At 47.4% G+C, this 22,491-nt stretch overlaps 2 protein-coding genes across 3 annotated transcripts in view; one reads left to right on the top strand and one right to left on the bottom strand.

Annotated features, from left to right (window-relative positions):
• PCSK2 (proprotein convertase subtilisin/kexin type 2) overlaps window positions 1-6,479 on the top strand; it is a 280,892-nt gene extending 274,413 nt beyond the window's left edge. The window contains exon 12 of the mRNA XM_053574440.1: window positions 3,931-6,479. Within this exon, the coding sequence (XP_053430415.1) occupies window positions 3,931-4,417 (487 nt within the window). The 3' untranslated portion in view covers window positions 4,418-6,479. The remainder of the gene's footprint in view (window positions 1-3,930) is intronic.
• Window positions 6,480-14,256: 7,777 nt separating this feature from the next.
• BFSP1 (beaded filament structural protein 1) overlaps window positions 14,257-22,491 on the bottom strand; it is a 91,653-nt gene continuing 83,418 nt past the window's right edge. For both annotated transcript variants that reach the window (XM_053574439.1, XM_053574438.1), the window contains exons 6-8: window positions 18,463-18,683; window positions 17,362-17,447; window positions 14,257-15,370 (exon numbers count right to left, since the gene is read on the bottom strand). In XM_053574439.1, the coding sequence (XP_053430414.1) occupies window positions 14,421-15,370; window positions 17,362-17,447; window positions 18,463-18,683 (1,257 nt within the window). In that variant the 3' untranslated portion in view covers window positions 14,257-14,420. The remainder of the gene's footprint in view (window positions 15,371-17,361; window positions 17,448-18,462; window positions 18,684-22,491) is intronic.

Below are 22,491 nucleotides of genomic sequence, written 5' to 3'. Positions count from 1 at the left end.
ACATGGCCTGGAACTAACACCATGTAACTATTTAAAACAGTGTTTTTCAACCTTTTTTTTTTTTTTTTATCTCACAGCACACTTGAATCTATAGTTAAACTTGCACATCATAAATTGTGTTGACAAAAAAAAAAGTAAGAAAAAGAATCTACTTACTATGCTTTGAACTTCTTTTGAAAATAATGTAATGATCTTTAAAATGTTTGAGGCACACCTAAGATCCTCTCACGGCAGGCCAGTTGAAAAATCACTGATTTAAAGTATCTCTGCAGAGCGTCATTTAGTTCCACAAACAACCATCACCTGTTTTAACCTTCTTATAAATTGACTGTTAGATAATTGCCCCAAAGAAAGCCCCTCCCACCTTATGGCCTGCCCCTGACGCCTCTTCCAGCCAGGGCAGTAAATCCCTAAGCATGTATCTCCTTTTCCCTTTAAAATAAGAATAAGATCATTTTTCTTCTTATAACAGCAATATATGGTCACTGCAGGAAAATCAGAAAATACAAGTGAGCAAAACCAGAAGTCAGTGAGACACTCCTGGCCAGTATCGTCCCTGCGCCTCTCCCCCAAATGCTCTGACTTCCACCAAAAACCTTACCTCTGAGAGGAGGGAATGGTGTTCTTTCCTGCCACACTTGCAGACTCTGGAATTCATAGCAGGCTTTTAATTTAATTTCTTAGTAACTTGACATTCCCAGAAGAGTCCAGTTGTATCTGTCTTCTCTCAGGGGACCCAGCGCCACACAGTAAGCAGTTCACAGGCAGGGCAGGGATCTGGGGAGTGGTCCTGGTGGGCAGTTCCTGCACAACCAGACTCCCCAGGGGTATTTGCCATGGCCTGTGACCTCTGCACACTCCCCAGTGTCCAAGGCTTCTAGAACCTTTGAGATACTTAACACTAGTGTGTCTGTTCCCATTTTAACCTGTTTTTCAGCTTCCCAAGGTGCATGGTAAAATTCTAGTATTTTTCTCAGCCTCCCTCCATCTCTCCCTGTCTCACAAATGCACAGCGCTCATTAAGTGAGAGCCCTAGACTGGGCGAGGCATGGCCCATGTCCTGGTCTCCTCTGTCAGCTGTCACTGCCCCTCCCTTTGTCTTTGTACCTATTCCCTGTGGGGTTCCCGGGACAGCAGCTGCAGAGTCTAACACAGACAGGGGCAGGACTCACCAGCCCTCCTTGTTCTGTCAATGAGGCTATTTCTTAGGATTGAATGAGACCCATATTCTGTACACAGTGGCACAAATCTAGTCAACAGGCCTCAGAGGCTGTGCAGAGGGACGCGGCTATTCATTTATAATAGCTATTCTCTAGAGACAGATAACAACTGTTTTAGTTGGTTTGCCTGGAAGCAGAGCCTGAGAAGGGGGCTTCAGTACAAGTGTTTTATAGAGGGTGAGCTTTTCAGGAGGAATTGGAAGGAAGGGAGGGATTCAGTATGGGCAGGAAGGAGCCAGGAGACAAGGAGGGTAATGTGACCGTTGCGCTGGACAAATTATCAGTGAGTGGTGTTTTATAATGTCTAGAATGCTTATATTCAAAGTAACGGCCTCCAGTTGTTGGCTTGTAAATTTCCTTCTTGAATGTTTCAAGAAGGCCTGAACACAGGATGGGAATCCTCCAGTCCAGGCCTGCACATTCAACACAGAACTCAGAGCAGGGCTCTCTCTTCCTGTTGCCGTTCTCTGTTACCCCCATACGTGCTTTGCAGAGAGTTTTGAAGCCGCTCTGGCTCAACTCCAGAAGGGAAGCCCCCTTTCTGTACCTGCCTGCCTCTCTGCATGGAAACTCCAAAGGAGAATGTGCCATTTCCCTCATACCCTGAGGTTCTGGACATTCCAGAGTGTATACACATATATGTAGTATTTTATCTTCACAGCAACTCTCCCGGGTAAGAATAGAATTAATAGCCCCATTGTACAGGTAAGGAAAATGAGGCTCAGGCTGTTCAAATGCTTGCCCACAGCTAGACCCATGTAGTCTGAGATTCTTTATGCCCCCCCTACACACACACACAGCTGTCCCTCTGTGGGCTGTAGCCTGAGAAATTCTTAAATAATTTATCAACTCACCTGTTATGTTTCTGACCCTTTCTGAATAAACAGTATCTTCTTTGAGGGATCGACTCATGACCCTCCATGCCCTGACCTCCAAGGTTGGCTTAATGCCTGCTCTTCTCCAAATTGGATAATTTCCCCAGAGCCTGGGAACAGAAAGACCACTACTCCCACCCACCACTGGGTCTTCACAAGAATGGGTGCCCCATACATCACTCAGCATGTGTTGCCCAGGCGGGGCCCACAGCACTCCTGGTAAATTTCCTCGGAAAAGTATTGCCTTTATGAATGACCTACAGCGTAATCTTCACCAAGCTGGGTCATGACCTTGGTTATGCCAAGGGCAATGCAGAACCAAGCTGGGTGTGCAGCCGGTATCTTTTTGTAGCTGGTATCTTTTTGTATGTGTCTTTAAAAATAACCACCAGTTGGCTCGGAGCCTGTAGCTCCGTGGCTGGAGCGCCAGCCAAATACACAAGAGCTGGTGGGTTTGAACCCAGCCCGGGCCTGCCAAACAACGACAACTACAACCAAAAAATAAGCAGGCATTGTGGTGGGCGCCTGTAGTCCCAGCTACTCAGGAGGCTGAGGCAAGAGAATCACTTAAGCCCGAGAGTTTGAGGTTGCTGTGAGTTGTGATACCACAGCACTCTACCCAGGGTGACATAGTGAGACACTGTCTCAAAAAACAAAAACAAAAAAACCCCACCAGTTTATGCTCCAAAATAAAAGCCATGTGGGGGTGGGATATTAGCACAGGCAGTGGGCCAGGGAAGGGAGCCTGTTACCGTGTGCCAGGCATTGTGCTTTGGTGTCTTCATTCATGGTCCTAATTAACCTCACAAGAACCCCCAACAATGACAGTGAAACGTCAAGTACTTAAATACTTTGCCCAAGCTCTCTTGAGCAGTAAGCGCAGAGACAGAATTCTCATCCAAATAGGTTTCCCAAAGTCTGTGGTCTTCCCATTATACCATGAAATCCTCAAAGGTAGTTTCTTTCTAGTGCAAGAACCTCTGAGCTTCTCCCGTTTGCAGAAGAACGTCTCCAGAAAGGAAATCGTAAGGAGAGATGGCTTAGGGGATGCTTAGGATCAGCCCCCGTGGGGCCCCAACTCTGTGGCCAAAGAGACCCCCAAAGTCCGCTGACCCTTCATAGGACTGTCTTCCACTTGAATGAATTTACCCAATGTCAACTCTTTTAAATTTTAGTAATAAAAATCATATTAGCAGTCACTTCTATTTACCAAGTCACCTCGGACTCTAAAAGAAAGTCATTATGAGGTCCTGCCCCCAAAGTCCACCCTGAAACAGGAGTTGGGTGCTGACAGTCTTTTGGGAGATGGTCCCAGGAAATACAAATGCGGAAGTGTGAGACAGGGAAGTGGGGGGAAAGCCAGTAACGAAGGTTTTAACAAACAAGTGGTCACTGGGGCAGCAAGGCTCAATCCTCCTGGGGACACTGAATTGTGCCTCTGAGAAAAAGGGACACCAAGGCATATTTATCTACCGCATCCTGTCAGTCATTGGTGGGGGCGTTTCCCCTGACAGATTAAATCCTTTGGATTCCCCTGCACACAGTTGGAGCAAGCCCCCATGGTGCCAGGGCAGGGAATAAGGTGGGGGCTGGGGGGTAGGTGGCAGCTCCAGGGAAAAGCTGGGAGATGTTGGTGCCTGTGGTGGGAGGCGGTCAGGGTGTGTGGGGGCTCCAGCTGCAGGAGAACTCAAGACACTCAGTGTGAGGGGGTTGGCACAGGTCTGTCTGATTATCCTCAAAGCCCCCCTCTTTCTGCTACCCAAAGCTGCTTTCAAAACCCCTCGTCGGATGCAGCCCCCATCGCTTACCCTATCTCCTCCTCCCTGTACCCTCAGGAAAATACCACCCACTGGCAAGTTGGTGCTGACCCTCACGACGGACGCATGCGAGGGCAAGGAAAACTTCGTCCGCTACCTGGAGCACGTCCAAGCTGTCATCACAGTCAACGCCACCAGGAGGGGAGACCTGAACATCAACATGACTTCCCCCATGGGTACCAAGTCCATCTTGCTGAGCCGGCGGCCAAGGGATGATGACTCCAAGGTGGGCTTTGACAAGTGGCCTTTCATGACCACACACACGTGGGGGGAAGATGCCCGGGGAACCTGGACCCTGGAGCTGGGCTTTGTGGGCAGTGCTGCCCAGAAGGGCGTGCTGAAGGAGTGGACCCTGATGCTGCACGGCACGCAGAGCGCCCCCTACATCGACCAGGTGGTGAGGGATTACCAGTCCAAGCTGGCCATGTCCAAGAAGGAAGAGCTGGAGGAAGAGCTGGACGAAGCCGTGGAGAGAAGCCTGAAAAGCATCCTGAGAGAGAACTAGTGCCACAAACCCACCTCCCTGCCACCCTCCCTCCCGCCTCTGCCTCTGTCCTCGCTCCATGTTCCTGGCAGGCACCTAGCGATTACTGTCACCCACGCGAGCAATCCTGTCTTCTCCATCCGAAGCTTCGCTCACTGTCAATGATTATTTTCATTACAATGGAAGCAATCTTTTTAATTCTATGCCCCAAATACAGTGTTCACACCAACATCTCTGTCCTGCGTGTGACTCAAAGGTCTTTATTTCTGTCATTCAAATGGTTGATAATCCTGCAAACAAAACTGGGACAACCTTCCCCTCAAATTCCTATTTCTGAGAAGAGAGAAGAATGTGTTTAAAAAGAGCCACACATGGCCACTCCGAAATTGTCTGTCCATGGTCTCAACTGAGGAGCTGTTACATGTAAGAGAAAATCAAAGCTGGGGACAGAGGGTGAGCTGTGTGTGTCTCCTAAAGCACAAGACATGCCGTAAATGGGGGAAGAATGTTTTGAGTTTAGTGAGATTTGTCAGGGACTAGAGTAAGGTGGTATAATCGTAAAGGGCCATCCACAGAAAGCCCTAGTTATTGATTGGGAAAAAGAGATTCAAAAAATATGAGCACTGGACCTTTCACCACCAATATCAAGGTCCTTTAACCAGCTGCTGCTCGGAGTCATGGTGAAAATAAGCTAGCGCAGCCCAGATTTCTGTCAGTTTGTATGGAGTTCATCTCAACCCCAATTTTCTGGGGCTCCCTACGCAGCTATCCAAAAGAAAACAATTAAAGCAAGTCTGACATGTCTGGTGAAGGGTAGCTTACTGGTTTCTCAAACAGGAACATCCCCTTTCCTAAGTCATTTGGGGTCTTCATCCTCTTGATCTAAGTGAGAAGTGAGGTGAGTACATTTTTTTTTTGAAAGCTGTACTCACATATACTTGGGCTAGAATTTCCAAAAAATATAATTTGAGAGTAATATCTAACTCCCTCGCGTTGTGATTTCGTTGCTGTTTGGGACAAGGCAGATGAAGTTGATGAAGGGAGCATGTTTCTAGATACAAATGTCCAACTTCGCATGGACCTCCATTCACACGGAGTCTCTTTGCCAAGAGGGGGCCATGCCGACTCGTTCCAGAGTGTCTGGAGGCCCGAAGGAGGCTAGAGAAGACCTCTGTTAGGAAAGCACATAGTCACCATCTTGGCAACTGAGCAATCCAGAACATTTCACATGCAACCCAAAGGTTACAGGTGTCAACCCCCAAAGACACCATTTCATGCCCAAATAGTCATTAATCAAAGTGACCTGCTGTCACGTTGTTCAGCTGCCCAGGGATTGGCCTCTCATGTCCAATCCCAAAGGAAGCCCTTTCCCCAGAAATGGTTTGTTCTCAACAAGTCCTGGCTCCATCCCTCCCTCCCATGGGAGCATGTGGCTTAGCCTGGAGCTCCCTTACTTGACCAGCGTCCTAAGAGCATGGAGTTCCATTGCCTGAAGGTGGCCACGTGAAGAGGGAGCTCTGAAAACCCCATTTTCTTTCTTTTCACCCTCATATTGGCATGAATTTGTCTTCTTCTAACATCTTGTAACCTTCTCGATATCATGCTTTGAAATGTAATAATATGATTTTTTAAAAGAAATTTATTACTTGTTGCAAAGGTCTTTTTAAATCAGTCTAGATTTAAAGAAAAAATAAATGGAAATCATTGACAATTCATTTCACATTAATGGTCTGAAAATAAACCAAAGGACATTATGTGTGCATGTGTGGATAAGTGCACACAGAAATGTATACACACACGTAGACCATATATATGTGTGTATACGTGTGTGTATATATAAATATACACTTGTATAAACATATATACACACATATACCTAAAATGTGTGTATGTGTATTTATTAAAGAAACAGACACCACATTCATTGCTAAAAGAATATTCAGAGAATATCAAGATGATTCTGGCTAAAGAAAAAAGCCAGTGAAAATTCAGGTGAAAATGTTCATTGATTCCCATGACGTCATTTCTGTAATTTTGCAGCTCTCTGTACAAACATTAAAAGTCTTATATAGCAGCAAAAATATAAAATAGTTGTCCATATTTTCACAGGTGTGGTAGAATTTATGAAATTAAAAAATAAATTATCAGCTTCTTAATAGAAATGGCCAGTTTTGATATGAGTATATAGTATATAAAAATATATATAATGCTATATATAAATATTTGGTCTCTATTTCATTTTTTGCATCAGTATTAATACCAAAATATGTTAAGCTAGCAATGTTTTTATGAGACCCTGATCCTAATGCAAGAGACAGTTATTTATAGCCATTTATTTTAAAAAATGAAGATAAGCGAATAATAATTCATCAGGTTAATGTTGTTACTCCCTGTGACAAAATTTTATAAGTCAATTTCAAAAGACATGTTGTAAATTAGGAGGCTCAACAATAAAACATTACCTTCCAGAAATTATGTGGGATGTGCTGTATCTTACATGAAAACACTTTCATCCATTTTTAAGGGCAAATAATAAAAAGTTGCTGAAGAGAGGTCTAAAAAGCCTGCTTTAGTAAATATGCATGAACGATTTATAATTAGCATATAAATCATACACAAATTATGAACGACAGTATTTTTCAAATTTAGGTTACATCCATTAGTGGGTTGTAAAATCCGTGTAGGAAGTCAATTTTTTTTTTTTTTGAGCCAGAGCCTCAAGCTGTCGCCCTGGGTAGAGTGCTGTGGCATCACAGCTCACAGAAACCTCCAACTCCTGGGCTCAAGCGAGTCTCCTGCCTCCACCTCCCAAGTAGTTGGGACTACAGGCACCTGCCACAACGCCTGGCTATTTTTTGGTTGCAGCTGTCATTGTTGTTTGGCGGGCCTGGGCTGGATTCGAACCCGCCAGCTCAGATGTATGTGGCTGGCGCCTTAGCTGCTTGAGTCATAGGTGCTGAGCCAGGAAGTCATTTCTTAATAAAATAGACTAGGATAGAGTGGAATGGACCATGCATATTAAGGATAAGTATTGTTTACTGAAACACTGGTTTCGGGGTGCGTGCGACATGCATGTGCACGTGTGCGTATGTGTATGTCAGAGTGTATTGTACTGGCTTACAACATAAAATACATTTCTTATTGTGGTCATGGTCAAAAATCTTTTAGAAACACTACTCTAGAATATATTACTCAGGCCAGGCTAAGTTTTAGTATTATAATAAACAGCTTCAAAAAAAAAAAAATCTCAATGGTTTAGTACAACACTGGTTTATTTACCATCCACACAAATTCCGATGACAGTTCAGGTCATCCCCCAAAACCACAGACCTCCATGCAGTGGCTCAAGAATCCAGGCTGCTTCAGCCTTATGATTTGGAATCAGAACATGAGGCTGTTACAATCACTGTACAGAAGAGACCCATGAAGGACTCTCATCCATTCTTTTATGTTCAGCCCAAAGGAGCCAGCCAGTTCCTCGCACTGCCTGCTGGCCAGTGCTGGTCAATGACCCTTTCTACATGCAAAGCCATCAGGAAACACAGTGAAACTCGTTGAATACCTGGTGAGCATTAGAGTCTCTGCCAGAGAGTGCCGACATTCCCATAAAACATAATCCTAAGTACCAATTTACATGGTGCCCTCTCTGCGTGGATGGTGTGGTGAACATTACTACAAACTAGCAGTACCTTACCTCATATGATCACACGGTCTATTCCAAGCTGGATGGAAGGCAACGGCTAAAACTTATACTTTTCTCTTCCGGCCCCATGTCCAGGAACCACTGGCCCCTGGTAAGCTCCTGCTCACAAAGATACCAAGCAAGCAGCTGAAGGAGCAGGTGCGACTGGCTGGGGCACCAGCATGATGGAGTTATTGACAGGACAGTGTCTTTGGAGAGAATACATCTCAACTCAATAACCCTGTTTCTTCAAACAGCACATAACTCAATGTGGCTTTTTATGGCATTTGGTTGCTTTTATTCAAGCCTAAGGAAATGGAACGAAGTGTTGTACTAATCAAGGTGCTTTAATTATGTCCTTCAGTTTGCCAAATACCATCAGAGTTGTTTTTGTTTTTGTTGTTGTTGTTGTTGTTACAGAGTCTCACTTTATCACCCTGGGTAGAGTGCTGTGGCGTCACAGCTCACAAGCAACCTCTAACTCCTGGGCTTAGGCGATTCTCTTGCCTCAGCCTCCCGAGTAGCTGGGACTACAGGCACCCGCCACAACGCTCCGCTATTTTTTGTTGTTGTTGTTGCAGTTTGGCCAGGGCTGGGCTTGAACCCGCCACCCTCGGTACATGGGGCCAGCACCCTACTCACTGAGCCACAGGCACCGCCCCGCCATCAGAGTTTTGAGGTGACTTCATTCACCAGCAATGTCCCAACCACAAACCTCTGATAGAAAAATTTTAGGACAAACTTGATTATAATGGCTGCTTGAAGACCCCTGCTTAGAATAGAAGCTTCAAGTCAAAGAGAGAGCCAGGTGGGATTTTCCAATATGAAGGTGAAGGAAGAGACAAGAGGAGACGCCAGGTTAACAGTGTTTCCCGATGTGTAGACTGAATTTGGTAGCAGCCCCTGCTGGCGTAAACTCTACGTCAGGGAATCAGCAAACTACAGCCCATGGACCAAAGCCTGCTCACTGTCTGCTTCCGTAAACAGTTTCGCTGGAAGCAACGGTGCCTACTTGCCGCACTGTCTCTGCTTCCCTGCTCCAGTAGCAGAGTGGAGTAGTTACAACAAGAGACTGAATACCTACGATCCAGGTATTTAGAGAAAAAGTTTGCCAACTTCTGCCCTAAATCTCCCTGGCCCACCTGAAGGCCACGTGTGGGCAGTTTCCATACATGCCAAAGGCCACTCTGTCCCTCTGCCGGGCTGCAGAGATGTACCAGACTGAGGGCGGAGCAGCCCAGAGGGGCCAGGACAACCACACCAGGGTCGCCCTCAACCCAGGAAGGGAGGGATGAGAGCTGGCGGATGGACAACTCAGCTGCCTTGCTGCCTGCTGGAACAATCCGGAGATGTTCCACTCAGTCTCTTAAAGGGTCCTAGTGGGCTGGGGTCCCAGAGGCCCACAGCAGTGGCCTGTTAATGCGCCCTATGTTAATGTGTCTCTTCCCTGTCTCACGCTCTCTCCTTCACCAGTCAGAAGACAGAAACCACACCAGTGATTGTAACAGAGAGAATCTAATAGAAAGCACTATAAACTGAGTATAAAGATGGTAACCTGAGTATAAAGAATTGTTACCTAGTTAATTTACTGTCACTGAAGTGTAATGTGGACCAAGAAGTCTTGGGAGTTGGGGGCTCCCAGGATCACTACTGTGCCACAATGAAGGTAAAGTTGATGTGTCCCCAGCCCAGGCAGGTTCCTGAGGCGTTCCAGCTCTTGGAGGGGACAGCCAACCTGTCTTGCCTGTGCTCCTAGGAGGTAAAACACAGCGGGTGCACTGAGACCTGTACGGTGAGCTGTGTGGGGCAGAGCCAGGGCTCACCCAGTGGAGGTCTGCAGTGCCCTTGCCCTCGGCCATCTGACCTGAGTACAGGGACATGGAGTCAAAAGACTCAAGAGACAACTGGCAGCAGGTTGGCTCCGAGGTTCCCGGGACAACTGGCCTTCTATCATAGGAAGCCACACAGTTTTTTCTGGCAAAACCTATGCTTAGAAGTATGGGGGTTGAAATTTTCTCAACCTATCTCAACAACTCTGAATGGGTAACAAAGGGCTGGGTGGCCAGGCACGGTAGCTTCAGGGTCTGCTCTGGGGCTAACCCAACTCAATCCAAACCTCCTTAAGTTCTCCATTGCTACCAAACCCTATTAATCAGCAATTGTATTTGGGATCTTTGAGGTTGCAAGCAACAACAAAACTAAGGAAGACAAACAAGCAGTGAGTCAAAAGCACATGGAGTGGCCCTCAGGCCTGAAGAGCATTGTAGAAAAAGGAAGATCAGGGGACCTAGATCCATGACAAGAACCAACGATGATCTCATCGGAATCCCCTCAACAGAGCAGAGGGCATTTGCAGTCTTAGTTTCATAGGACTCAGATTTCAAATTTCAAAGAGAGGGAATCTCAGTAGTCTAGTTTGGGTCACTGCCACACCCAGGCTGGAGGAAGGCAGGGTGTCCTCACTGAGCATCTGGTCAGGGCCATGTCCAGTATGGGAGGAGCAGCTCCTCAGTGCACAATCAGGCTGCTGCTGACGAGGGGGAGGTGTTTCTGAGCAGGTGAGGGCAGTAGGTGCCACCCCACTGTCTTAGGCCAGGTCTGCCCAGAAGCCAACCCCAAGACAGGGAGTCCAGGACAAGCCGTTTATTTAAAAGGAAGCTCCCACATTTAGGGGAGAAGAAAAGTGAAACAGGAAAGAACGGAGGCCAATACTAGGTACACTGATACCAGGTACACTGGTTTCTTTGTGGCCATCTGAGGCTCAAACCCACTGGTGACCTTCAAGCGACTATGTAGAGCGGGCCTAAAATGTATCCCAGTGGACAGGGGACAGCTGGGGTATTTACTCTCTAGGTTCTGTTCATCCTGGGCTTAGGGCTGCTCCTGGGAGCACAAACTCCCCAGGACACCCAACCTGCCCAGTGTAGGGACCACGCATGCTCCTATGGCCACAGGAAGCTCTAAGGCAGAGGGGCTCCCATGTTCACAGCATGAAGCCTGGGAGTGTGCACATGAGCCACCAGAGGCAGGGATCCGGGCAAGGCACCCTGGGCAGCAGATACAATGGTGAGGAAGTCACTGACTCAGAGGCCCGGAGATGAGTGGGCAGGAAGCTGCCTCCCTGCTTCTCTGTGGAGGCAGCCTGGGAAGGGCTCCCTCCTGGACTGCACTCAGGGCTGCATCAAGAAAGAGGGGACCGGGACCAGAGCTGCCGGGAGGCCCGCTCTGAGCCCCAGCTTTACTAACAAGACACTTCTTACGAAAGGAAAGCTTTTGTGCTTGCTTTCAGAGATCTCAGGGAGAGAAAAGATCAGAAATAAACCCATTCTGCAGCTCTCCAGGGGAAACAGAACCGAGCAGGGACACTGCATAGTAGCCATCAAGTACATGAGCAAGTAGGACAAACACCAGGGACCCTCGGGGGGCAGGGCCCTGGTGGACAAAGAGAGAGCCTGCCTAGGCCTCAAAGGCGCCACTGCAGCCAGCCCCACCTTTCACACCCTGGGCTCAAGTCCGGGCTGACACAAGCCTGCCAGGGAACAGCACCTACCTGCTTCCTGCCCCTCACCATGACCTCACCGCCTTCCACTGTCCCCTTCCACATCCCTTTATTTCTCCTCCTTGAGCAGGCCAAGCCCATTCCTGCTCCAGAGCCTCTGCACTTAGACAACCCACCATGGCCATGTGTACAACTGGGGGAGTACTCAGATAGATGGTGCCGCTCGCTGTCATTCAGACCCCACGGCACCTGCTTCCTGGGGTCTTCCCTTGACCACCCAATCCACAGTGCAGCCCCAGTCGCTCAGGCCCGCCACCCCATTCCATTCCCTCCCTCGCGCTGTCCCTCATTGTCCTCTTGTCTCTGCCTGCTGCGCATTTCCTGCCTCCCCCGCTGGAATGTGACACCTCTGAGAAGAGGACCCCATCTGCTTGTCCTGTCTCCCTGGTACCCAGACTGTGCCTCTGGCGCAGGATAGACCCCAATTCTTTATTGACTGAATATGATATAAAAGTAACCTTTCTTTCCAAAATGATACCCCCTGCCTTTTAAAGTAAGAATACTAACTAAACACATAGTCCAAAAAATAAAAAAAGACTTAATGAGGAAAAGACAGGCTTGGCAGTGGCTATTAATGCCGAATATAACATACACATAGGCCCAAACTCCTGGTACTTCTGGGCTCCTGCTAATGGGTAGTGTTCATCATTCTCTCTTAAGCTTTTAAGTTATAAATATTTCAAAACTGTGCAGTTTTGGGAGTGGGTTCTCCATTCATCTTTTAGAGACAACAAAACCTTTTTTTTTTTTTTTTTTGAGACAATCTCAAGCTGTCACCCAGGGTAAAGTGCTGTGGCATCACAGTAACTTCCAACTCCTGGGCTTAAGCAATTCTCCTGCCTCTGCCTCCCAAGTAGCTGGGACTACAGGCACCCGCCACAACACCCAGCTATTCTTTGGTTCTTGCAGTTGTCATTGTTGTTTAGCAGGCGCGGGCCGGATTCAAACCCACCAGCCTCGGTGTGTGTGGCCAGTGCCCTACCCACTGAGCTACGGGCGCTGCCCAAAACCTTATTTCTTTCTGGAAATCAAAACCTCAAGTGAATTCAGAAGAAGATTGTTTAAAGCCCTAAATAGAAAGAAAAGGTGATTCCATTTAGTATTCGACTATTTGTAAAAAGAAATGAGTACGATTTGTGACTGTCGATTTTCTCTAAGGATGTGTAGCTGCCTTGCCAGAAGCTTTTTGTAGGCCAATCCAGTAATCTGTTTAAGCACATTCATTCAGTTGCCCTGAGTGAACTCCACAGCATCTACACAGAGAAAAAGTAAATTCTTAAATTGGCATAAGGAAAAATTTACTGTTTGAACTGTTAATAAAAAATAAATGCGTTTAAGGACAATGTACAAATTTTACAAAGATTCTGATTTGGAATAATTTCTATTTCTTAGGACCTGCGTGCACGTGTTTGCATATGTATACACAAGAGCACACATCCACTCCTGTGTGTCCCAGCACCATCAGCACAACTGAGATATCGCCCATTATCCACATAGCACACGGTCTAGCACAAATTATATGCTCAATCAATGTTTGTTGGACTCGTTAACTTCTAAACAAGGGACATATGCAGCAATGTTTGAGTGAGCTCCTTAAAACCTGACCTGGGACTGTAATTTCCTGGGTGAGGCGATCTTAAGTATCTCAGACAAGAGTTCATTCAGTACACATAAAATGGCAGATGGTGCTGAGCCCTCCCTACGCCACCTGATCTGCACTATTTGTGTGTATTTCCAGGCCTGACTTCCAAATGCCAGCACCTGTACTTCTTTGCTTAAGGCTCTCAGTCCCCAGAACTAACATCACAAGAACATACCTCTCACGGGCTGGCAGGAGTTGGTGGATTAATACCTCTGCACCCCAGGGAGAGTGACTCTGAGGCCTGTGTTCCACTCCAGCCCCCAGAGTTCCTCAGTGGATTAGGGTGCCAAGTGATCTGGTGACATGCCTCTCAGCTGCTCCCTTGCCTTCCCTGGAACCCTTGCCCTCCCCTGCTGGCGCCTCCCAAGATCATATCCCAGTGAAACTTTCCACATGCAAATCTTTGCTTCTTGATCAGCTCCTAGGGAAACTCAAAGACACATTCCCGGAATCATTTCATCTCTAACAAAACTCTCATTGTCTTAGACACGTACTCACACTTGAGATGGAATGCAAATAAGCAGTGTCAGCAACTAGCATCTTTCTGTGGGACATCCAGACACCAGCTTGGGTCTCTAATGAGTATTCTTTTTTTTTTTTTTTTTGAGACAGTCCCCACTGTGGCCCTCAGTAGAGTGCTCTGGTGTCACAACTCACAGCAACCTCAAACTCCTGGGCTTAAACTATTCTCCTGTCTCAGCCTCCCAAGTAGCTGGGACTACAGGCGCTGGCCACAACGCCAGGCTGTTTTCTGTTACACTTGTCATTGTTGTTTAGCTGGGTTCGAACCCACCAACTTTGAGTGTATGTGGCTGGCACCGTAACTACTGTGCTACAGGTGCTGAGCCTCTAATGAGTCTTTAAATGAAGCATCATCAACACTTTGTCCTTTTCCTAAACCAGGATGGTTTGGGGACTTCTGACAGTGGGATGACCCGCCCACATCCCCCTATTAATTAGACGAAGGAGGTGCAAGCAAAGAAAACATTTTAATAAAAGCTTCATGACAATGCCAGACAGTTCCACTACGGTCTAGTCCAAACAGGAACTCTCACACTCTTATCTTAAATCTGCTCTAAAATATCAAAGCATTTCCCCTACAGGGCCCCAAAGATATCTTCTGCCATTGGGCCTGGGCATTTTAAGAGCCCTTCTCTCCCGATTTCTTCTTGTTTGCTTTTGCCTTTCCAACCACGGTCTCCACAATGACAGCGGTTTCTTCGTATGTCTCAATGCTCTCTGTGGAAATTGTCTCAATGGATTCCACCACTTCCACCTTCTGATAAGCCACAGGCTTGGGAGGGCTTTTCTCTGGCAGGCTTTTTCTCCTAGTTCCCTCGGATCCGTCCTCAACAGCCCCAGGCCTTTGAGCCTGGGGGGTAGACGGTTCCTCTGGACCAGGTACAACTGTGGGACAGGGTGCAGGGGGTCCCTCCCCCTCCTTCTCGACCTCCTCCTCCTCCTCTAGGCCTTTCAGTTCTTCAGCACTTATCTCAGCCTCCTTGTCTGCAGTCGGCTGGGTACTGGGTTGTTCATCTTCTCTCCCCTCGGGGACTTCCTGCCCATTCTCCTGAGGGGGCGCAGGCTGCTCAGGAGGGGGTTCCCCATGATCCTCAGGAGGCACAGACTCTTCCTCAATGGAAACCACCACCCCACCTTTGGCCGGGACGGAAGACACATAGAACTCAGGGTCCACGTAGCTGGCATCTCCAGTGACCAGCACGTGCCGGCCTTTGGTGAAGAGGTCAACAGGGGGCTCAGGCTCTCTGGGGCTTTTCACTTTCTCCTTGACCATCTTGTACAGCTTCCCAAAGGCTTTGCTTATTTGCCCTCCATCGGGCACATCCTCTGGGTCCTCTTCTTGTGCTAGGAGACTTGCTTCTTTACCCTCTGGTTCAAGCTGAGATTCACCTTCCTCTTTAAGCACCACCCGCACCATCTTTGCATCTTCCAGACCCTTTGATGGGGGGTCTTCCAAAGGTCCATCTGCTTTGTCTTTAGCCATAATCTCCTTTCTCCTTGGGACAGTCTTAGGGAGGCCTTTTTGTCTTGGTTTTGCCGTTGTTATATCCTGTACAGCCCTAGTAAGATCTAAGAAAATAAAAGCAATAAATCAGGTATAATTGTCAATAAAAGGGCAGGAAAATGTATTGGTTGAGAAACAGGCTAAGTCTACTAAGACAAAGGCCTAGCACTAGGGTGAGGTTTCTTAAACCTGGAGCGGGGCAGTGGAGAAAGAGCCCAGATTCTGTTGCTCTGTGGCCCTTGTGAAGGCCCCAGCCCTGCCAATGAACCTTGGACAAGTGGCTGGATCTCTCTGGGCTTCCAGAAGGAAGAGAAGGCACTCCTTATCCTGACACTCACAGGTCACCAGCGCACTGGGCAGAGTACCAAGGCCTGACACTGCATCCTGCCTAAAGCCCCTGCTGAGCTCAGCGCAGATACTTGGATCCACGGTCTAAACCACAGAACCCCATTCTCAGGATCAGCCCCTCCTCTGACTTCCTCAGAGGAGAAATGGCACAGCTGTCTGGGCCTCTGACAAGTCCAGATAGCCTCAGGCTTAGAGACTGAACCCATCTCAGGGTGACTCCTTCACCCCATATTTATCTCAAGCTGAATAAATACCACCATCCCTGGGTAGCATCCCTTCTTCCTGGGCCAAAAGAGGAAGCTATGCTATTAAAACAGAAATGATGGGATCCCCTGTCTGCAGTGCCAGGCTCATTTCTTCAGACTAGCTAAAAGAAGAAATTAGAAGTTGAAAGAAATATAGCAGAACCTCTATAAGCTGACCACCCAAGAACTGTAGCTTCTGCCTACCACCAGCAAACTCATCAACATAGGGAGGTGGTAACCAGGAGGAACTAGGCCTACTGTACTGATAGGGAAATGTGGTGCACGTCTGGTCTATGAAAACTAGATCAACCTAAGGTGGTGGTCAATGTAGGGAGGTGATTGGCTATGGAGGGTCTACTGTATACAAAAATCTCACCCAGTGTAATCTATGAGGCTTCCCAGCTCCACTCAAATAGTGATTTTTAAACTTTTCAACCCAATGTCATCTCCATCCCCTATCATAGGTCAAGACAGACTAAGCACCAGCCTCTAGGCCAGTCGACTCACCATGAAAAGAGAAGAGACAATAGCAGAAACGGGTCACAGAGCTATGAGGGAGCAGGGGACAGAGAGAGGGACAGGTCACAAGAAAGTTGTTGGGAGCCGGGATGCGAGGAGAGAGCACCTACAGAATCCCCTGGAACCTCAGGGCCCAGTGCCAAGGGACAACACAAAACCTCTCGTTCAAAGTTATTAAGAATCTCAGGACAGTGACAGCAGAACAATAAGCCAAGCGGGGACCCCTCTGGGAGCAGTCCCCGTGCAGGGCTGTACATACACGAGCCAGCACAGGGTGTCTGGTGCCAGGTCTGCTACCTTGCCAAAGATGTCTCAGTCTGGACCCCATTTCCACAAACCCCTCTGAGCTGTCTAAGAAACATGGGTTTAAGGGCCCTGTGAGGACAAGCACCACCATGGCCATCACCATCTCTTCTCCCAAAACACTGGGTTTGCTCAGAAGATTTAGACGTGAGGTGACGTCTCACAGACCAGACGTGGTAGGCAGAAGCTGCATTTGCCAACCAAGCTGTTCCTGCTCAGTTTCAAAGAGAAGAAAGAACCACTGAGCCTTGTCGGGACACTGGATCAAGCACATTTGCACAGTGAGTTTGTTTAATTTTAGGGAAAATACAATCTGATATCCACTCCTTGCCCAAGTGAAGAAGCAGGAAGTGCATACAGAATCGTGCTTTTCCCGTGATCAAATGCCTCGTGTTTCCGATCGTTAGGTACAAGGTGGCCTTTTCCCCTGGGTGATTTTTTTCCTTATAACTTCTTGGCGCCCTCACTTAGCATCTGAGGGAACAGATCCGCGAGGAAGGGATGGAGACCTCCCTCACTAGAAGCATCAATTGGCAGATGTGTCCAAAGGAGCGTGAAGGCGAAGGCCAGAAAGAAAGTTGCTTTTTTCCCCATTGTTTTCAGCACAGAAAAAAGCAGAAGCCAGGGCTGAGGAGTGTTACCTTTTCCACCAGCTCCAGAGCTGAAAGAGGCTCCATGGCTCGAGGTGAACAGGGGAATGGGGGTTTCGATGAAGGCAGAGCTCAGCCTGGCAGAAAGAACCAGAAAAAACAAGCCAGATGGTTAAGGGCAAGAGCATCTCTCTTTCATGTGGAGCAAAAGTGAAACAAGCTTTCTCTAAATCAAACCACTCACATGAATTACACATAATTTTAAACAGATAACCACATACATATTTGCACACTGCAGCATCTCATTAAATACTCGTCATGCCACCTGCTGGGACATTTACATCCCCAGAGGCCTGTAGACAAAAAGGCCTGGGGGGAGGGGAGTTTCCGACCATGGTACACAAAATCTCATTCATCCCACCATCACCCCCACTGTCCCACCCTCCTCTCACTAGCGTCCCCTGCAAGGCACTGGGCACAGACCGTGCTCCCTGTGTTACACGCTCACCCAGCATCTGTCTCTCCCACTAGCGTCCCCCGCACGGCACTGGGCACAGGCCGTGCTCCCCGTGTTACACGCTAACTCGGCATCTGTCTCTCCCACTAGCGTCCCCTGCACGGCACTGGGCACAGGCCGTGCTCCCCATGTTACACACTCACTCGGCATCTGTCTCTCCCACTAGCGTCCCCCGCACGGCACTGGGCACAGGCCATGCTCCCCGTGTTACACGCTAACTCGGCATCTGTCTCTCCCACTAGTGTCCCCGGCATGGCACTGGGCACAGGCCGTGCTCCCTGTGTTACACGCTCACTCGGCATCTGTCTCTCCCACTAGCGTCCCCCGCACGGCACTGGGCACAGGCCGTGCTCCCCGTGTTACACGCTCACTCGGCATCTGTCTCTCCCACTAGCGTCCCCCGCACGGCACTGGGCACAGACCGTGCTCCCTGTGTTACACGCTCACTCGGCATCTGTCTCTCCCACCTAGTTTTCAATCTCTATGTAGTCAGGGATTTTTGTGTTTCCTTCCCTGCCATGTCCCCACTGCCTAGAACCGTGCCTGGCACACAGCAGGTACCGGGCAAAGATCTGCGGAAGGAATACATGGCCACATGGGGGGACAGGTGTACTCTCGCAGGCCCCTGCCCACACCTGTTGCCTTCGATCTCAATGATCCGATGATAGCGGTCCAGCTCATTCTTCAGCGTTTGCTGGGCCACCGCCAGCTGCCGGCAGTCATAGGAGGACTTCTCCAGGGTCCGCTCAGTCTCTTCGATCTCCTTGCGCAAGGTTTCAATCTGCTCGTTATAAAGCTGAATCTCGTCATCGTAACAATCATGGGCACTTTTAATAGCTTGTTCCAGGGCTGTCGTCTGTGGGCAAAGGCATACTGTAAGGAAACCCATCCCACCCTCTCCCCAAAGACCCGGGCTTTGCCAGGAGAGCGTGGACTCGGCGAGGATGAAGTTTTATTTTGTGTGTTTCCCTGTTGCTTACAGACTAGCAATAAATCACTCTGGAATCTAAGAAAAGGAAGGTAAACCTAACTCCTGGCACTAATATCAGCCCCTCCGGGATTAGCCCGTAAGGGAGCCTGCCCCAGAGGCAGTCTGAAGATGACAAACCCGGAAAATAAAAAGAAACTTACTATTTGTGGAATGACACAATTTTTTTTTTAAGTACATTCCTCGTACGGTAATGATTGAGCATGAATCTAATAGCCAAAAAATAAGCAAGAAGAACACATAATAATAGATAAGATGTAACTTTTAGTAAAAATAATTAAGGAGGAGAAAAATTTCCTTGTTCTCAGTCACTGAGGTGTTTTGATTTTCTCCTGAGGGTTTTTTTTTAAATATTCATTAATTTATTCTATTTATTCCAAAGAGAGAATGTAGACATAAACCGAAACATATTTGTGTTGAAGGTGGAGTCCCAATTTTTTTTTTTTTGTTGTTGTTGTTGTTGTTTTTGGCCAGGGGTGGGTTTGAACCCACCACCTCCGGCATATGGGACCGGTGCCCTACTCCTTGAGCCACAGGCGCCGCCCGTCCTGAGGGTTTTTTTGAGGGTTGGGTGTGGCTCTGTCACCCAGACTACAGTGCAATAGCATTATCACAGCTCACTGCAACCTCAAACCCCGGGGCTGAAGTGAGCCCCCTGCCTCAGCCTCTGGAGTAGCTAGGGCTCTGAGTGCACACCACCACACCCCACTAATTCTTTGGTAGAGACCAGGTCTTGCTCTGTTGTTCAAGCTGGTCTTGAACTCCTGGCCTGAAGCAATCCTCCCATCTTGATCTCTCAAAGTGCTAGGATAACAGGCATGAGCCACGGTGTCGGTTTTCCTGAGTTTTGATCAGTAGAGTTTATGTTTTGGTTGCTAAAATGTGTGTGTGTATGCGCACGCACGCACACTTGTCTACATATAAAATAATGTCAGGGAAACACTACCATATATTGATGCAGGACAAGTAAAAATCAAGGCAGGAAAACAGAGAAGTGGTTTTATATTCACTTTAAGAGCTTGACAATGCATAAATTCTCATACATGTGCAGTCACGCACCACATAACAATTTGATCAACAAGAGATTACATATCTGACAGTGGTCTGGTAAGAGTCCTGTCACCTAGTCTAATCATAGCCACTGTAATGTCATACAGCAACATGTCACTCACCTGTCTTGGTGATGCTGGTGTAAACAAACCTACTGAGCCGGCGCGGTGGCTCACGCCTGTAATCCCAGCACTGTGGGAGGCCAAGGAAGCAGAATTGCTTGAGCTCAGGAGTTCGAGACTCGCCTGAGCGACAGTGAGACCTCGACTCACAAAGAAAATGGAAAAAAACCAGCCGGGTGCTGCAGCAAGCACCTGTAATCCCAGCGGTTTCCAGAGGCTGAGGCAGCGGGGTGCCCACAGCCCGAGTCTGAGGTTGCAGTGAGCTACCACGCCCACTGCACTCTGCTCAGCGGCACAGGGTGGGACTCTGTCTCAACAACAACAACAAAAAGTAAAGAAATAAAAAATAAGCAACGAAATAAAATAAAGCCAAAAATAAATAAATAAACCAAAAAAAAAAAAAAAACCTACCGAGCCGCACCTAAATGGAAGGCCAACACTGTATTTTCCAACCTTTTCTATCTCACCACACGCTTGAACCCGTAGTTAAACTTCCTTAGCAAACTTAAATTATATTGATTAAGCTCAGCGCCCATAGCACAGTGGTTACAGTGCCAGCCACGTACACTAGGATGGCAGGTTAGAACCCGGCCTGGGTCAGCTAAACAACAATCACAACTGCAACAAAAATAGCCGGGTGTTGTGGGGGGCACTTGTAGTCCCAGCTACTTGGGAGGCTGAGGCAAGAGAATCGCTTGAGGCCAAGAGTTTGAGGTTGCTGTGAGCTATGATGCCACAGCATTCTACCAGGGGCGACATAGTGAGAAACTCTGTCTCAAAAAAAAAAAAATTTATGCTGATTAAAAAAAGAGTTAAAAAAAAAAAGAATAGACTTACTGTGCTTTGAACTTCCTTTGAAAATAATTTAGTTAACAATCTTAAAAATTTTTGCAGCACACCCAAGATCCTCTCACAGCACACCAGTTGAAAGTCAATGTTCTAGCACATATAATCAGGTATAGTACATAATATTTGATTATAATAAATGGCTATGTTACTGGTTTATGTGTTTAACATATTACTTTTTTTTTGAGACAGAGCCTCAAGCTGTCGCCCAGGTATTCTTTTGGTTGCAGCCGTCGTCATTGTTTGGCGGGTCTGGGCTGGATTTGAACCCGCCAGCTCAGGTGTATGTGGCTGGTGCCTTAGCCGCTTGAGCCATAGGCACTGAGCCAACATATACTTTTATCATTTTTTTTTTTTTTGAGACCGAGTCTCACTATGTCACTCTCAGTAGAGTGCTGTAGTGTCACAGCTCACAGCAACCTCAAACTCTTGGGCTTAAGGTTGCCTTCTCTTTCTAATAAAAAAAATAGTTCATGTAAAGCAATACACAGGACAATGCCTGCAGCAGCCACACCAAACCCGTGCTTCCCTCCATCTCTTAAATGCATCATTTTCTGTTGTGCTTGATTTAAGTATTATTACCAAAAAAGTCAAAAAGGCCAGGCACAGTGGCTCACATCTGTAAGGCTAGCACTCTCGGAGGTCAAGGCAGGTAGACTGCCTGAACTCACAAGTTTGAGAACAGCTTGAGCAAAGAGTGAGGCCCCATCTCTAAAAATTAGCTGAGCATGGTGGCAGGTGCCTGTAGTCCCAGCTACTCAGGAGGCTGAGACAAGAAGATGGCTCATGCTCAGGAGCTTGAGGTTGCTGTGAGCTATGATAACGCCCCGGCACTATACCCAAGATGACAGAGTCTCAAATAAAAAAAAAAGTCAAAAGTTTTTAAAACTCTAAACATGTATAAAGTGAAAAAGTTACAGTGAACGAAGATTAATTTATTATTGATTAATAAATTAATTAATTTATTTATTATTATTGAAGAAAGAAAAATACATTTTTACAAATTCAGTGGAGCCTAAGTGTCCAGTGTTCCTAAAGTCTTCACCAGGGTAAGGTAGTGGCCTTGGCCTTCACTCACTCTGCACCTCCACACTGACTCGCCCAGAGCAACTTTCAGTGCTGCAAGCTGCATTCATGGAAAGTGCCCTAGACAGGTGGACCCTTTTTTAATCTTTTATACTGTATTTTTACTGCACTTTTTCTAAGTTTATGTTTAGAAACTCTTAGATATACAAAGACTTACCATGGAGTTACAATCACCTATGCAGTAGTTCTCAACCTTCCGAATGCCACGACCCTTTAATACAGTTCCTCATGCTGTGGTGACCCCCAACCATAAAATTATTTTCATTGCTCCTTCATAACTGTAATGTAAATTTCTGATATGCAGGATGGTCTTAAGTGACCCCAGTGAAAAGGTTGTTCGACCCCCAAAGGGTCATCCCACAGGTTGACAACCGCTGACTTATGGTATTCAGTATTCTGCTGAACAGGCATATAGCCTGGGAACAACGAGCCACACCCTAGCAGGGCATGTAACAGGCTGCACCATCAAGGCATGTGAGTGCCCCTGTGATGTTCACACAGCAACAAAACTGCCTAGTGACACACTTCTCAGACTGCACCCATCATTACGTGACACATGGCTGCACTTACTT

The sequence above is a fragment of the Nycticebus coucang genome, chromosome 21, assembly GCF_027406575.1.
Source record: "Nycticebus coucang isolate mNycCou1 chromosome 21, mNycCou1.pri, whole genome shotgun sequence".
Lineage (NCBI taxonomy): Eukaryota > Metazoa > Chordata > Mammalia > Primates > Lorisidae > Nycticebus > Nycticebus coucang.
The sequence above is the reverse complement of the archived record's forward strand: the minus strand, read 5'-3'. Positions and strand labels throughout refer to the sequence as shown.